This window comes from Hemiscyllium ocellatum, chromosome 8, assembly GCF_020745735.1.
Source record: "Hemiscyllium ocellatum isolate sHemOce1 chromosome 8, sHemOce1.pat.X.cur, whole genome shotgun sequence".
NCBI classification, from domain to species: domain Eukaryota; kingdom Metazoa; phylum Chordata; class Chondrichthyes; order Orectolobiformes; family Hemiscylliidae; genus Hemiscyllium; species Hemiscyllium ocellatum.
Window position 1 is genome coordinate 79,169,485 of NC_083408.1, and position 16,486 is coordinate 79,185,970.

General features: G+C 39.7%; 1 protein-coding gene across 2 annotated transcripts in view; it reads left to right on the forward strand.

Moving 5' to 3' along the window:
* The window catches only part of LOC132817944 (ena/VASP-like protein), a 267,584-nt gene extending 261,208 nt beyond the window's left edge, over positions 1-6,376 (forward strand). The window contains exons 12-15 of one of the 2 annotated variants that reach the window (XM_060828496.1): positions 1,299-1,364; positions 3,927-3,996; positions 4,174-4,231; positions 5,092-6,376. In XM_060828496.1, the coding sequence (XP_060684479.1) occupies positions 1,299-1,364; positions 3,927-3,996; positions 4,174-4,231; positions 5,092-5,129 (232 nt within the window). In that variant the 3' untranslated portion in view covers positions 5,130-6,376. The remainder of the gene's footprint in view (positions 1-1,298; positions 1,365-3,926; positions 3,997-4,173; positions 4,232-5,091) is intronic. The other variant, XM_060828497.1, reaches the window with a different exon arrangement.
* The last annotated feature ends 10,110 nt before the right edge of the window (positions 6,377-16,486 follow it).

Sequence of the window (16,486 nt, forward strand, 5' to 3'; positions counted from 1 at the left end):
TGATCATCTCCAACAAGAGACAATCTAATCATTGGCCATTGCCACCACTGAGTCCACCACTATAAACATTAGGCGTTGGGGAGAGGGGTGGTGGGATTGTGGTTACCATTGGTTCGTCTCAGTTTCTGATCAATCACATAAATACTGTAACTCCAAGAGCAGGTCAGAGGCTAGGAATTCGGTGGTGAGTAACTTACATCCAGACTTCTGCACTATATACAAGGTACATGTGAAGAGTGTGATGTAAAACAGCCGACTTGCCTGAATTAGTGCAACTCCAACAACACTCAAGAACTTTGACACCAGTCAGGAGAAAGCATCTGGCTTAATCAACATCCTGCTTGTTAATGCTGTGGGTAAATGTACATCACATGGATTGTGGTGGTTCAAGAAGGCTGTTCACCACCACCTTTGCCTGGATATTTGAGAATGTGCAATCAATACTGACCAAGTCAATGATTCTCGCGTCCCATGAATGCAGAAAAAAGATGAGCTGGCTTTTAGGAAGGCATAATAGCTATCCTTACTTGTACATCCTCAACTAATAATCAAAACATGTTGAGTATGAGCAGACCGTTGCTGCAAATATAAATGTTTGTTTGTTTGATTCCAACTGTGCAACAAGTGATATTTTCCTGTAAACTGAGGGGATTCATAAATATAATTACTTTATTGGATAGTTTACAGTGGAATATGCACAAAAGGTGTGGGTTTATCAACAATTATTCAGTGTCAGACTAACAATAAATGTCCTGCTTTTAGAAGCATATTACAATTTAGCAATGCAGCTGAGGATTTAGTAAGATAAATACTTATGGATTAAACTTGCAATTAAGTTAACAAGCCACTGAAGGTTTGTACTTGTGAAAGGGTTAACAAATATTTTGAGCATTAACAAATATTTTGAGCATTCAAATTTTACCAAAGCCAATTTACAGTGAGTACTGACAAAGCTTTATTATATTTTTACTTATTAGTTGCAACAAAATATTGTAAGGTGTTGTTTCTGTTTTTTTCTGGCCTTAATATTTCAGCAATGCAATTGATGTGTTTGTGCTAACTGGAGTGATTTCCTGTACTGATGAATTTCAGTGATTGAGCAGTTAGGGTGCCCACATTGCCTGAAAAGCTAAGGCATGCCATCAGGTAGTGACTTCATATTTTGTTTCTTGTAGTCACTTACCTTGAAGTTCATTTGTACACAAAGGTGTTTTAAATTCAAGAACATAATAATTTTTGCATTTTAACTTTTGAAGAATATTGAATTCATTTTTTCTAATTCCATTCTATTGTTTTAGAAATGCATTTATGACGAAGAGTCCTGAAGCTAAGAATGTTGTGCAGTCTCATCTTTCATCTTCTAGGTACAAACGAAAGAAACAGTTTTTAATCCTTTTTAGCTTATCCATTCGTGGATGCGCATCTCCTTGTCAACTGCAGACTGGATATCCAGAACTATAAACTGGCACCTACTGCATTATTAAACAGCTTGCTTCACCTTGTTCTTCCATGACAACGCAATGTTCGTCAATGTGCTATTTCATGTGTGTGTCCAACCTGAAGTTTATGACCTGGTCATATAGATTGAGAAACCTGTTCAGTATTGAAGTTTAGTTTAAAAGTTTACAAACTTAAATAACTTTAATATGCATTTAAAATACCAGGTCCCATTGAAAATAGCAGGAGCACATGTGCAGCTGTAGGAACCCAAGAAGACCTCTCTTGGTCTCTCAATCTCTATTCAGCTCACCTATAGCGATGTGATCAAATAGTGAACAAATCTCTTGAATTTTGCTAGTTCATATTTCACCTGTCTGGTTCTAAATGGAGGCTACACAATTCAAAAGAATCCGTGCAACAATTAAACATCTGCATCATAATAAAACAATTCCATTTCCTTTGAATAAGTTTGGCAATCAGAAGTTTTTTTGATGGATGGCATGGTAGCTAAATGATTAGCACTGCTGCCTCACATAGCCAGCGACTGGTTCAATTCCAGCCTCAGGCAACTGTCTGCGTGGAATTTATATGTTGTCCCTGTTTCTGTGAGAGTTTCCGGTGGATGCTCTGGTTCCTCCCATAGTCAAAAGATGAGCAGCGTGGGTGGATTGGTCATGCTACTTTCTCCAAAGTGTCCAGCGGTGTGCAGCCTAGGTGGATTAGGTGGTAAATGCAGGGTTACAGGGATAGGGTGCATCTGAGTGGGATGCTGTTCAGAGGGCCAGTGCAGACTTATTGGGCTGAATGGCTTCTTTCTGCACTGTAAAAATTCTATGATTCTAAGATCTCATTGATCAGCATTTAAACAATAACTCCAGATGTTTTGCTATCATTGTCCAATTGATTTTTCCTGAACTTTTAACACTTCTGAGGAGCTTTAGGACCCAAGTTATTCCTGTCATCACTTTTCTAAGACCCTAGTTCCAAATAGTATTTGATTAATTTCCAAAAGCATCAGTATATCTGTACAACAGAGGTATCTCCTTTGTTATGAATTAATTAGCTTCCTCAGTTATTTTTGAGCTTTCTATTTCACCTTTTATGATGCTCCTACTAAAGATTGTTTAACTTTCTTGTCGGTAAGGTACATCTACTATACAACTTGGCAATGTGAAGCTGTGCATTATTTGCTGTCACTGTGACCAGCAAAACTAAACGCCATTATGTTTAGTTTGTTGCACATTGTCGATGCTGAAATGACCCAGTAATATTTGCCACTAAGAGGATAGCCTTTCTCATTACCAGAAACACAGTTCCAATTTAAATCACTCACCTGGGAAGTTACCAAGCAGCAGTGAGGCATTTATCCACAAATAGATAACATTGCAAGAAGAGTTGAGCCACACTGCTTCCTAGTGCTTCCAAACTGATTCAATTCAGAGCAAGTTTAACAATTTAATTGTTTAAAATGAGAAGGGCTGTTTTCAGATGTAATCCAACGTACAGCAAAACTCCTGATATAATCTTATACTCATTGATTGCCCATGGCATTACAGATGGAAGAAGAGTAATTGTAATCCAAGTTAGATAGTGGAATTAACTGGATTGGGCTGCCTTGACATAATTCAGTACCCATGATAAACTGCAACATTCTGATTTTTAATTTCATATTTCTGAAATCAATTTCACTTCCAAATTTATGATAGAAACTGCCAATGGTAAACTTGTGACACTGTAATTGTGGCCTCCTTTCCACCACTATTGCTCCTTCAGAACATTATTATAGTATGTAAAGTGCACATAGATTTCACTATAACCATGACCATGAGAATTTAAAATGGAAATATGATCTATCAATTATTGAGTACTCTGAAACCCAGGATACTAAATGAATAGAATTGCAATTATCTGACTGCAGTCAGGAAGCTAGTGCCTACTTTAAGTAAAAATATCGCCAGGACTAATTGTGGGATTCAAACAAATAACAGGGTTGTGCTGATACAAAATACTTTCAACATCTTTGATATATTTACCATTTTCAGATATTTTTTTCTCCTTAGAGCCTTCTTGCCCTATTTCTACAACTCCCCTTTGCTGATGGGAAATGTTTTCAAACCAAAATGTACACGTTGAACAGATGGAGCATTAAATTGTAGCATTTATACTTCTGGCATTTAAAGTTGGGTGGCTTTGGGGGAACAGATTTCCAGTCAATCTTTGTACAGGACAGATGGAAAGCTTGTGTGTAAAGAGGACCCCTACAGTCCCAGATTAGTCTAAAATGTACACAATGCCACAGGACATCAGGCCAGTGAAATGTAAATATTAGTTTCAAGAAGAACTAGACAATAAAACTGCCTTGTCTTGCCTTCCCTTTAAGAATGCTAATCTGGTGCCTCTTGCTGCCGCATAGACTTTCAGTACTTCAGATGTGACTATTACTAGAACCCAAGGTTAATTTATTTTTTTTATTCCCTGCCCTTTAGGCTGAAGCCGGGAAGCGGCACCAGTAATGACGTGGTCACAGATGCCTTAGATTTTGATCGATTGAAGTCGGTATGTCTGAACTGGAGAGGCTATCAAATATTAAATGTTTCCTATAAAGTAGTTTGCATTTTTAATCTTCAAAGTAATAATAAATCTTACTTTGAACTCCTCAGTTAAAATGTACAGAGTTATCCTTCCAGACCTTGTACAAATCAGCTTGCATTTTTTATAACTTAAACTCAACAGGAAATACTGGAGGAAGTCGTCAAGGAGCTGCACAAGGTGAAGGAAGAAATTATTGATGGTAGGCACTATTTTCTTGCTGACTGTGATAAACAGTGAAATACCAACATGTTTGAGGGACTGGATTCTCCAATGTGCTCTATTTCTTTAAGATGTTTTGATGGTCCCTTGTAATTAGTTAGCCCTCCAAACTCGATTTAACTTAATCTGAATTGCCATCATTTACAAATGTATCTAAAATTCTATTACTGGATGTTAAATGATTGGCTGTTCCTCAATAGGGATCTAAAATATATAGTTTAAATGAAAACTTTGCACTGTAACTATATCTTAGTATGGGCAGTCTCCGGATTGCGAACGATTTCTGTTCTGGAGGCCGTTCACAAGTCGATTTGTCCCCAGGAGGGAACTCAATGCAGGACAACGGCAAACAGCTGTTCACAAGGAAATGTTCATATGTCGAGTCTTTTAAGTTGCCTGTATGGGATCGCGTTTATCAGTACGAACATTTATACGTCAAATGTTCATAAATCAGGGACCTCCTGTAACTAAATTGCCAACTCCATAGTTTTGTAAAAACCGAATTCTGGTAGGTCACCACTGCCGCTCAGTGGAACAGCGGAGAATTGAACCAAATTTGCTTTTACAGTATTTATTTTGGTTAATTCAAAAGACAGGGATCTTAACTATGTTTAGATTTTTGTAGTTTGCCCTGTAAACTTTCTTTTAACTTTTCTCAAAATTCAGCCTTGATCTTGTGGAATAGATTTCATACAGAATGTATGGGTGCTTCTCTGTAATCATTCAACTGCTAAACTATACTGAATGTTAATTCCAGCTATTAATTCATTGTCTATGATATTTGAATGGTAAAATGTTAGATTCCTATTCCTACTGACATCACCTCTCATTGTATTTTAGCCATTAGAGAAGAATTGAGCAGAATCAGTACAACGTAATGAATTTTGCACTCTGAAACGTGGGAAGTTCTGAAAGGAATTGGGGAAGATGAGACAGCTGTGTGGAGTATTGTGTGGAAGATGACTAGGAGAGAAGCTATGCACTGAATGTCACGGTTGCTTTTAAACCCTTCATTGATTAGTGGACTCAATATGCTCTGCTGCTTACTGCCTTGGATCTGCTTCACATGAAAAGTCTTAATAATTATCCAAAACAACAAAAAACTTTCAATAATTTTAATACTTTGTGGATCTTATTTTCTAGGTTTTTCAAAAAAAAATTGCACATCTGTTTTATGTTAGCCTTTGTAATTTTTTATTAGCTTATTTAAAGGTTTACATTATTTCTAGATTATGTTTTTAGAGAAGAGCTTCAATACAGACACAAACACAAAACACGTTTTGCTTTTAGTAGACAAATAAGTTGTTATTTCTATCTTAAGATGTTACCACAGTATTTTTGACTCTGTTTTGAAAATTGTTGCCAACAAAGAGATCCTTGTAGCATTACTGAAAAGGCAGAAACTTGTAAAAGTTGTGATATGACAATGGTAACTGATTTCTCAACAAATCTTTCAAACCTTATTAAAACAAGGTACATCAATGCAAAATTGTTTATGTTCATGCTAGAATGCAGGTGATAGAGAATTTCAAATTAATCATAGTCAGTAGAAATGTTCCATGTACTAATCACCATGATCTGTAGAGATGGCTCGTTGATTGATTGTGGAATGCCCAGACGTATTTCCTGGTAAATAACACCTCACAAACTATTATAGCACTAGAATTAGATTAACCAAATCCTCAGTGGAGCTAAAACCGTTAAATGTCTCCTTTACTGCAGAGTTTGCTGTCAACTTGGTCCTATGCCATAAAAAATACTTAAGTGCAACAGTGTATGTATGCATGTGCTGAATTTAATTGGATATCTTTGAATTGATTGCCAACAATTATGTTATAGAGGGGACTGGGTCAGCATTGAGCAAATGTAGAGCATCTTCATATGGGTAGGAAGATTCTGTGTTAAAACCCAAAGTTTATAAAATAGACATCCATGTTGTTTCAAATAAGATAAATTAAGTTACTGAAGTGGGAAAGTTCAGTTGTACTTTAAAAGGTACACACCAGGTGGCACACTGTAATGCAATTCATACAAGATCAAGATCAACTGGATTTCAAACAAATTTGTTATATCTGCAAAACATGTTCGAAATCCAAAATTCAGCTGTTTAATGTCATTTTTCTAGATTACTGTGTTTTAATAATCCCTCACTATTATAAATTAAACATTCAAAACAAGCTATAACGTCGTGGTGGATCCTGTTAGTAGTCTCTCAAGTTCAACAATGCATGGAAAGCTAGTTTATTATGATATGGTCTCTTGACTCATGTTAAGATTTAGAAAGAGCAGCACTAGCAGCTGTAGCTATTGTAATCTCATAGTAATGATAGCAATGTACTGGGTTGGTTGGTGAACTGGGAAACTCGGGAGCCAATAGAAAGCTGGTAGGAGACGAAGAGCAATTGAACCAGCCAGAACAATGATGAAATGGAGAACAGGCAGAATGAAAATGAAGATGAAATGAAAGTAAAATGAAAAATAGGAGATCTATTTCATGAAAGCCTTCTTTATTATTGTGTTCAATTGGATTTGCTGAAATCCTGGAGTTCTGGACCAGGTTTTAAAAGGATTTCTGGATCTGCTCTAGTCCTCTTTATTCAGCAAATTACAGGGTATTCAATGCCCTATCCAATGGCACACAACTTAATGACTTATTTAGTCGAATGACATCTGAGGGAAAAAATGTTTTTAGGATGATTAATCCCATTTTGTAAATACTGGGACCTGAAGGGGAGAGAGTGAGAGTGCAGCTTCCCTGATCTTCACAACAACATTGCTCTGCTCAGTTCCACTGTGCACTATGGTAATTGAGAGCTGCACACCTTCCTAAGATGAAGTTGTCCACTGTGCTTTTGGCAATAGTTTGGGGCAATTTACCATGTAAAGAAACTTGCACAAAACTTACAAAAATATTAAATGCTGGGACCTGTAATATGATTAGCTGGCAATTCAGCCAGAGAACTCCCCACATATTAACATGTTTGATGTCTAGTTTATACATCGGAGCCTGGATTTTAAAAATTAACAGTTAATTAGATTTTCCTTTTCCAGTAATTCCTGTTTTGAAATAAATTGGTAATCACATACCTTCCATCTAAATTATAATGTTCATAATGTGAAGATGCCATATGTAAAAGATGTTTTGAAACGGTGGCACAGTGGTTAGCACTGCTGCCTCACAGCGCCTGAGACCTGGGTTCAATTCCTGACTCAGGTGACAGACTGTGTGGAGTTTGCACGTTCTCCCCGTGTCTGCGTGGGTTTCCTCCGGGTGCTCCGGTTTCCTCCCACAGTCCAAAGATGTGCGGGTCAGGTGAATTGGCCATGCTAAATTGCCCGTAGTGTTAGGTAAGGGGTAAATGTAGGGGTATGGGTGGGTTGCGCTTCGGCGGGTCGGTGTGGACTTGTTGGGCCGAAGGGCCTGTTTCCACACTGTAAGTCTAATCTAATCTAATCTAATCTAAACCAGGTAGGTACCTTTACAAACATATAGATATCGGAGAGAGTTCTCACTGCAAGTCTCTTTATACTTGGTAAAGATGATTGCTGTAGCTGGCTCCTATCTCCAGCTTATAGCAAAACTGCTTCCTTGTTATTTTTACATTAGTTCACAGACCCCCCCCGGAAAGTCTTTCCAGACCCCTGTTTGCGAATCACAGTCTCTAAGTACATCAATACCATTTCTTCATCAAATCTAATAGCATGAAGTACGAAAATGTCTCATTTAATTCTGATTCTATTACTAACTTGAAAGGGTTCAGAAAAGATTTACAAGGGTGTTGCCAGGGTTGGAGGATTTGAGCTACAGAGAGAGGTTGAATAGGCTGGGGCTGTTTTACCCGGAGTGTCGGAGGCTGAGGAGTGACCTTATTGAGGTTTATAAAATCATGAGGGGCATGGATAGGGTAATAGACAAGGTCTTTCCCCTGAGGGCGAGGGAGGGAGTCCAGAACTAGAGGGCATAGTTTTAAAGTGAGAGGGGAAAGATATAAAAGATACCCAAGAGGCGACTTTTTCACACAGATGGTGGTGCGTGTATGGAATGAGCTGCCAGAGGATGTGGTTGAGGCTGGTACAATTCCAACATTTAAAAGGCGTCTGGATGAGTATATGAATAGGAAGGGTTTGGAAGGATATGGGTCGGGTGCGGGCAGGTGGGACTAGATGGGTTGGGATATAGGGTGGGCACAAATGAGTTGGACCGAAGGTGTACATCTCTATGACTTGATGACTATAACTGTTGACTGTCATTTTCTTGCTCATTTATGAGACATGGGTGGCACTGCCTAGGCCAGCATTTATTGCCCATCCCTAGTTGCTCTTGGGAAGGTGGTGATGGATTGCATTCTGGAACTGGTGCACTCCTTTTGGTGTAGGTACACTTACAATGCATTAGGGAGTTTCTGGATCTGTACCCAAGAACATGAAGGAATGGCGATATATTTCCAAGTCAGGGTGGTGACTGGTACACGCTACCCTAGTCCTTCTAGAGGTAGTGATTGTGCATTTGAAAGGTGCTATGTAAGGAGCCTTGGTGAATTTGTGTCGTGCCTTTTGTAAATAGAGCGCCCTGGTACTACAGACCATTGGTAATGAAGAGAGTGAACTTTTGTGGGTGGGGTGCCAATCCATCAAGCTGCTTATTCTTGGGTAGTGTGAAGCTTCTTGAGTATTGTTTGACCTGAACTCATCTAGACAAGTGAGGAGTATTCCATCACACTCCCGGCTTGTGCTTATAGATGATAGAGAGGCTTTGAAGAGCCCAGAAGTGAGTTACTTGCTGCAGGATTCCCAGCCTCTGACCCACTCTTGAGGCCATTATTTATATGGCTAGTCCAGTTCAAGATTGTATGTCATGTTGTTCTCAAAAATAACATATTCCAATAAATTATAATACAGAATTATTTTTATAATCAAATTTTATGAACATGAGGAACTGAAAGTTCAATCTTTCAAGAGCAATAAAAACTTCTTGCATTTCCAGGGCACATGTAGTAAACCATCCCAAAATAGTAGATATGAACATTACCAAATATGAAGGTGCAGGAGGAGATATTAAATGAACTAGATCAAAGATGTATCTGTTAATAAATGCATAAAGAAGGAGAGAGAGATGTTGAAAAATTGGAAGCATAGTAGGAGAATTCCAGAGTTTAAGGCCTTTAGAGGCATACCAGTAGACTATTAATCCAGAAAACCAGGTAATGCTCTGCGGACCTGGGTTCGAATCCTGCAATGGTGGAATTTGAATTCAATAAAAATCTGGAAAAAGAGTCTAATGATGATCATGAAACTGATGCTGATTGTTGGGGAAAAAAACCCCTATCTGGCTCACTAATATCCATTAGGGAAGGAAACTCTTGTCATTAGCTGGTCTGGCTTACATGTGACTTCAGACCACAGTAATGGATTGACTCTTAACTGTCCTCTGAACAATTAGGGCTGGGCACTAAATGCTGGCCCAGGCAACAACATCCACATCCTGTGAATGAATAAAAGAATTATGACTGCCAGAAGGTGAATGAATTAAAATCAGGAATAGTCACAAGAGTGACTTTGCTGTGTGCAATTAAATTATTGTACTGTGTTGTGAAATGAGCTGGATATGATTTTTCCCATTCCTGGAGGTCGCAATTATTGTCTTGTTTGGCAAATTCAGGGAACGTGTGTCCACAGCCCTGACTATATAAATGAGGTGCGTACAGCAGGGAGGATTTCTTCCTCCAAGCTCTGGTGAGTATGAAGGTCCTCAGTTACTTGCTTCCTTCATAACCACAAATGTTTACAGTGTAAGGGGTGAAGCCTAACCTAGTCTACAACCCTGCCCAGGTGATTCATGCACACTAACTGATGTCGGCAACACAGACTGGGGCATGCAAGTAGGGCTGAACGAAAAAGGCTAACTTTGTCATTGTGTCCATGGTCCATGCAAAGTTTTAGTGAAAATCTATTGAATGTATGTGTTAGAACCATAGAACAGGTACAGCAAGAGCCATTTAGTCCTCTGTGTCTGCAGTAGCCTCAGGTTTCAGTGCTTCAAGTGTAGATCCAGGTTCCCCTTAAATCATTTTAGGATTTCTGCTTCAGCCATCAAACTGGACCGTGAATTCAAAACACCTACCATCCTCTGGGTGAAAATATTTTCTTCATGTCCTCTATAATCCTACCGGACACCTTAAACATGTGTCCCCTGACAATTGGCCTCTCTGCTGGGGCAACCAATTCTTCTCTGCCCGCTCTGTCCAAGCCTCTCAATTAATTCAGTCCTCAGCCTCTTCTGTTCAAAGGAAAATGAACCTATACTATCCAAATTGTTTGATGTATTTGCAATTTTGAAGCTCGATCAACCCAATTGTAAATCTCTTCTGTTTACTTTCTGAAGCAATTTCTCTTTCCTGTAATGTGGTGACCAGATTGTGTACACACTAACCAGATGTAGCCTAACCAGAGTCTTATAAAGTCTGGCACCTTATCAGTGCCTGCTGTGATCTGAGGCCATGCAACCCAGTGTGTCTCACTTTAGAACATAGAACATAGAAGGATACAGCGCAGTACAGGCCCTTCGGCCCTCGATGTTGCGCCGACCGAATCCTACCTAACCTATACTAGCCCAATAACTTCCAAATGCCTATCCAATGCCCGCTTAAATGACCATAAAGAAGGAGAGTTCACCACTGATACGGGCAGGGCATTCCATGAACTCACAACCCGCTGTGTGAAGAATCTACCCCTAACATCTGTCCTATACCTACCACCCCTTAATTTAAAGCTATGTCCCCTAGTAACACCTGACTCCATTAGCGGTAAAAGGTTCTTAGTATCTACCCTATCTAAACCCCTAATCATCTTATACACTTCTATCAGATCTCCCCTAAACCTTCTCTTCTCCAATGAGAACAGCCCCAAGTGCCTCAGCCTTTCCTCATAAGATTTTCCTACCATTCCAGGCAACATCCTGGTAAACCTCCTCTGCACTCGTTCTAAAGCTTCCACATCCTTCCTATAGTATGGCGACCAAAACTGCACACATTACTCCAGATGAGGCCGCACCAGAGTCTTATACAACTGCAACATGACCTCAGGACTCCGGAACTCAATTCCTCTGCCAATAAAGCCCAGTACACCATATGCCTTCCTCACAGCACTATTTACCTGGGTGGCAACTTTCAGAGATCTGTGTACATGGACACCAAGATCCCTCTGCTCATCCACACTACCAAGTAGCCTACCATTAGCCCAGTAATCCATCATCTTGTTATTCCTACCAAAGTGAACGACTTCGCACTTAGCTACATTGAATTCCATTTGCCACATTTCCGCCCAGCTCTGCAACTTATCTATATCCCGCTGTAACCTACCACTTCCTTCCTCACTATCCACAACTCCACCGACTTTTGTGTCATCCGCAAACTTGCTTACCCAGCTTTCAAGTCCTTCCTCTAGATCATTTATAAAGATAACAAAAAGCAATGGTCCCAAAACAGATCCTTGTGGTACACCGCTAGTAACTGCGCTCCAAGATGAACATAATCCATCAACTACTACCCTCTGTCTCCTTCCAGCCAGCCAATTCCTAATCCAAACCTCTAATGTATCCTCAATGCCATACCTCCGAAGTTTTAGCATTAGCCTACCATGGGGAACCTTATCGAACGCCTTACTAAAATCCATATCTTATCCCTTCCTGAATATTATATATACTCTTTGCTTTGTTTCCCTTCCTAAATACATAATCGTACATGCCTCTGGATTAAATTCCATTTACCACTTTTCCGTTCACACATCCCAACCACTGATACAATCTTCCAGTCAATATCCATTCTCTTCACCATCAACCAGACAGCCAATTTTTGTGCCAACTACAACTTTCCCAATTATGTCTCCCACATTTAGGTTGTTAATATATACCATAAATAGCAAGCCCTGTGGATCATCATTGGAAACAAATTTCTATTTGCAAAGATATCCATTAACCATTACACTTTGTTTTGTGTTACTGAACCAACGTTTTGTGTTACTGAACCAACGTTTGATCCAGCTCACCATGTTTGTTTGAATGCTACAGGCTTTGTTGTTTCTGGCCAGTCTACCATATGGAACATTGTTGTACTTTACTACCATCCACGTGGACAACATCCATTTTACCACCAGCATCAATTCTCCTTGTTACTTCCTCAAATGATAATGTCAGTAAGACACATATTTCCTTTAACAAGACCATGCTGATTAATCCATGCCACCAAATAACAGTTCATGCTGTGCCTCAGTATCAATTCTAGTAATTTGGCAACCACCAAGTTTAGACTAACTGGCCAATAATTATTTGGCCTAGCTCTCTCATGATGTTAGAATAATGACATAATATTTGCAGACCTCCAATAGCTCACCTGCATCTAGTGTGGATTGGAAAATGATTCTCAGACCATCCATTAATTCCTCCCTTCTTTTAACAACTTTAGATAGAATTCATCCACTCCAGCTTACCTACCTTTTGTGAAGTACTTTAAGATGTTATCTCCTTTTGTGCTTCAGCTTCAAATTTTGTCTGGTAACACTTTTGTGAAGTACTTTAAGATGTTTACTATGTTAAAGCATTGTATAAGTCCAAGTTATTGTTGAGTTCTTCACATGAACAGAATTTTCCCAGGCCTTGACCAACGTAGGTATTGGTAAGAAAGTTGAGAAAACTGTGAGAGTTAGGCAGTAAGGAAATTCTCAACATCAAGAAGTCTCATTCTAAAACCAGGTATTGAATGGCAAGGTAAGAATCTCAATTGTGAGCATTGACACCCTCATTTGCATCTATTTGCATGCATTAGCACCTCAATTTTAGCTAATATCATCTCATTTTTATGTATTTTCCATATTACCATTCATTGGATAGAAAATGGGCAGCAACATGGAAGTCAGAGCTGGCACCTGGTGACTCCGACTCACTGCTTGCTCCTCCAGCCTTCTGTCACCAACATGTCAGAGCATGCTCCATGGGCTGTGTCCACACTCATCCTGTCCACAAACATTGGTGTCAGACATACACCATTCTCTTCAAACTCTCATGGTGCATCTCCAATCTACTGACAAGAAGGTTCTGCACCTCAATGCTGCACTTTTGGAGCATGACACTATCAATTGGAATGCTGCTGTCAGGACACCTTGCATGTAGGGACTGACATCCATCTCATGGATCCCACCAGGTTGCATTTCAGGCTCCCTGCTTGCCCCCTTAGCAGTCACTGACCTTGCACTCGTTTGGATGCTCGTGGCATCTCTGCCTGGCTTTATTTCACTTTGGCCCCTCAAACAGAGCTTAAACACTCAAAGCACTTCTGTTTTGATTTGCCTTTTTGCAGATGCACAGAGCCAGGCATTTTGTCATGGTCATTAACAGCTGCTGAGTGGCATCTTACTACATCAATCTCCAACTTCCACTATGTAACAATAGTATATGAGGCAAACATATGGCCTGTGCTTCAACTAAATGGCCATGTCTAAGGGGATTTGTCTTCAGTGACATATAAGGAAGACAACTTTCAGTCAGGGTGTCCCAGCACAGCCAGACAATGGTAGTTCACACTATCCAGGGGCTTGGGCACAGTCAGTTGGCCACTTGGAATGGTCAGGGGCGAGGGGTCTGATTTACTACAATGCAGGACCACAGTTATTTCTGTAGCCATAATGCATTCAGTCTGAGAGTAGTGGTAAGTCAGTGAGGAAACTGCACAAAACTCAATCAAGGGTCTGGTCCATCATTAGTCAGCTGGGTATTTCCAAATCAGTCAAGAGGGTGTGACACAGACAGTCCTGGGGTCTGCTCATTGATAGTCGAGGGAGGTTTGGTTATCAGAATCCACGGGCTTTGGCAGGGAAACAGGGAACTCAATTCTGGGAATTGGACACTCAGTGCTGGGATGCAATAATTGTGAAGGAGAGCTTTCAACATGTAAGCAGTAGTGGAGACAACAGTGTGTTAAATGACATGAGTTACTGCAGGATGGGGGAGGATCTTTGATGGTCATCACCACCTTGGCCTCAACAGGAGGACAGTGCCCATGGTGGTTGGTGTGACTAAACTGTAGTGCAGGGAATCAGGGAATGATGTTGGGAGATGAAGTTGTAAGTCAAAGTCATGAAAGTTGTGTAGGAACATTTGGGACCCCAGGACTCAATAGGGGGTGCAGGAAGGAATGAACATAAAGGTTCAGGGAGGGCCCTAGACTATCAAGCTGAGCCTGAGACTTACTCGGCCAAGTGTAACCTGCATTGCCTTCCATGTGACTCGTAAATACATACTGCAAAAGGAAAATGGCTGTGACCACATCTGAGTGGGAAAGGTCACTGTTTTTTTTCCATCTGAGCTTTTGGGCTTTACTTGTGAACAATAAGAGATACCTCAAGGAGCAGTTGCAATAGTGAGTGTAGACCATGTGCCTTGGGGGGAGGTGGGTGCACAGGTAGAGTTCAATTATGAGCAAGCACAGAAGAGATCGTGACACTTACCCTTACACAGAAAATTGTTAACTTTGCAGCATTGTTGCACTTTCCTCTGACATCAGATACCACGAGGCAAGTTTGGTGCCATGGTCTCCTCTAGTGGACTTAGGAAAATGACCCTCCTCTCCAACATTGCATCCACTATTACCTCCAGGTGCTTGTCAGCAAAGCAGGCTGCCAATTTGCTTCTGTGAACCATCTCCTTTGGAATTGTGCAGCGTCACACTGTGAAGGGCAATTTCAAGCTTGTATTTGAATTGGTGTACAGCTGGGATTTAAATATGACGTGAATACTAGAATCTTCTGTACAGTTCCATGATCTATGCATTTTGAATCAGTTTCATTGTGCTGGAAGGTCTATTGCAGCATGTACATTAATGTATGAAGATCTGGCATTCAGCAATTGCAGATAAAACCAAAAATGTACTTTCAATCAATTCCAATTGTACACCTTTGAAATGAAATATTTCAGAGTTCCTGATTTGATTATTAGCATATTCAGAGATGGACGTTGACAACCAGACTCAGACTTTCAAACTAAAGCCTCATTTTCCCAAAAGTGTTCATATTAAGCTTGTATCTCCTACATTCTCATATACCTTGACAATAATTGTTGCAGGCTAGTAGAAGACTATTAATTGATAATAAGAACAGCTTCATTTTTTTGTTTCTAAGGTAATAGACACAAGGTTCAGAAGCTAGAACCACAAAAACAACAGCTGCTGCCTTCAATTCTGGTTCATTACCTTGAGCTGTACACATGGGAATGGTCGCTTATGTCGATAATGGTAACAGTGGTTGGCAAAGAAAACTGTACACATGGAGCAAACACATATTTTAAGCCATTAGTCAATTTTTAAATAAGTTACATATAGGAAGTTGATGTTTTGAAGAAATGTTTCATCCATGGTATCTCATTTAATTAGCAATGATGTCTGTTTCAGTGCTTTACCAAAGTTATTTTCTTACTGTAACTTGCACATCACTTGCTGCACTGATGTAAAAGTGGCAATCTGACTTCAGCGTGCATTAGCAACAAATAGTAAGGCAACTCTTTCATATCATTCAGATCTTAACTTATATAACATGCAACTCCTGAGCTGTTAAATGGCTAGATTTGTGGCACAGTAGTAGTGCCCCCACCTTTCAGCAAGTTTCATCCACTCAAGGGGTGTATGAATAGGTTGATTAAAAATATTTTTAACAGTGTTTCAGTGTCCTACGATATGACCTTAACATTTTATGAACTTATTGCAGAGTCATTTTCAAGTTAACAAGTTTCTAAATTAAGAGCAGGCACATCAGTAAGTAATATATGTGCACATATTTGTACAATTATTTACAGTTGGGTCTCTGAACAACAGGACAGCATAATTTCACACTGAAGAGGCTTTTTTGACACAGAAGATCTCAGAGTACTAACCCAAAATCACAGAAACATTACTGGGTTATTATTTGTATTTCTTATTACTATTCTTCTTTGTAGGAGCTTCCCATGAGCAAATTAATTGTCACATTTTCCACAATACAACATTGGTTATACTTTGGATGTACTTCCTTGATTGTAAACAATTTTGGGGTGCACTGAGGTCCAAAGAGCACTTTATAAATGCAAATCCTCCTTTTTTTGCACTGTATTAATAATCCATATACACATTTTGCATTTGCAGTGACTGAAGACAACAGGTTATTCCAGAAAACCTCAGCCAAATAAGCCCAGGAACATACAAAATTCAGTTACCAG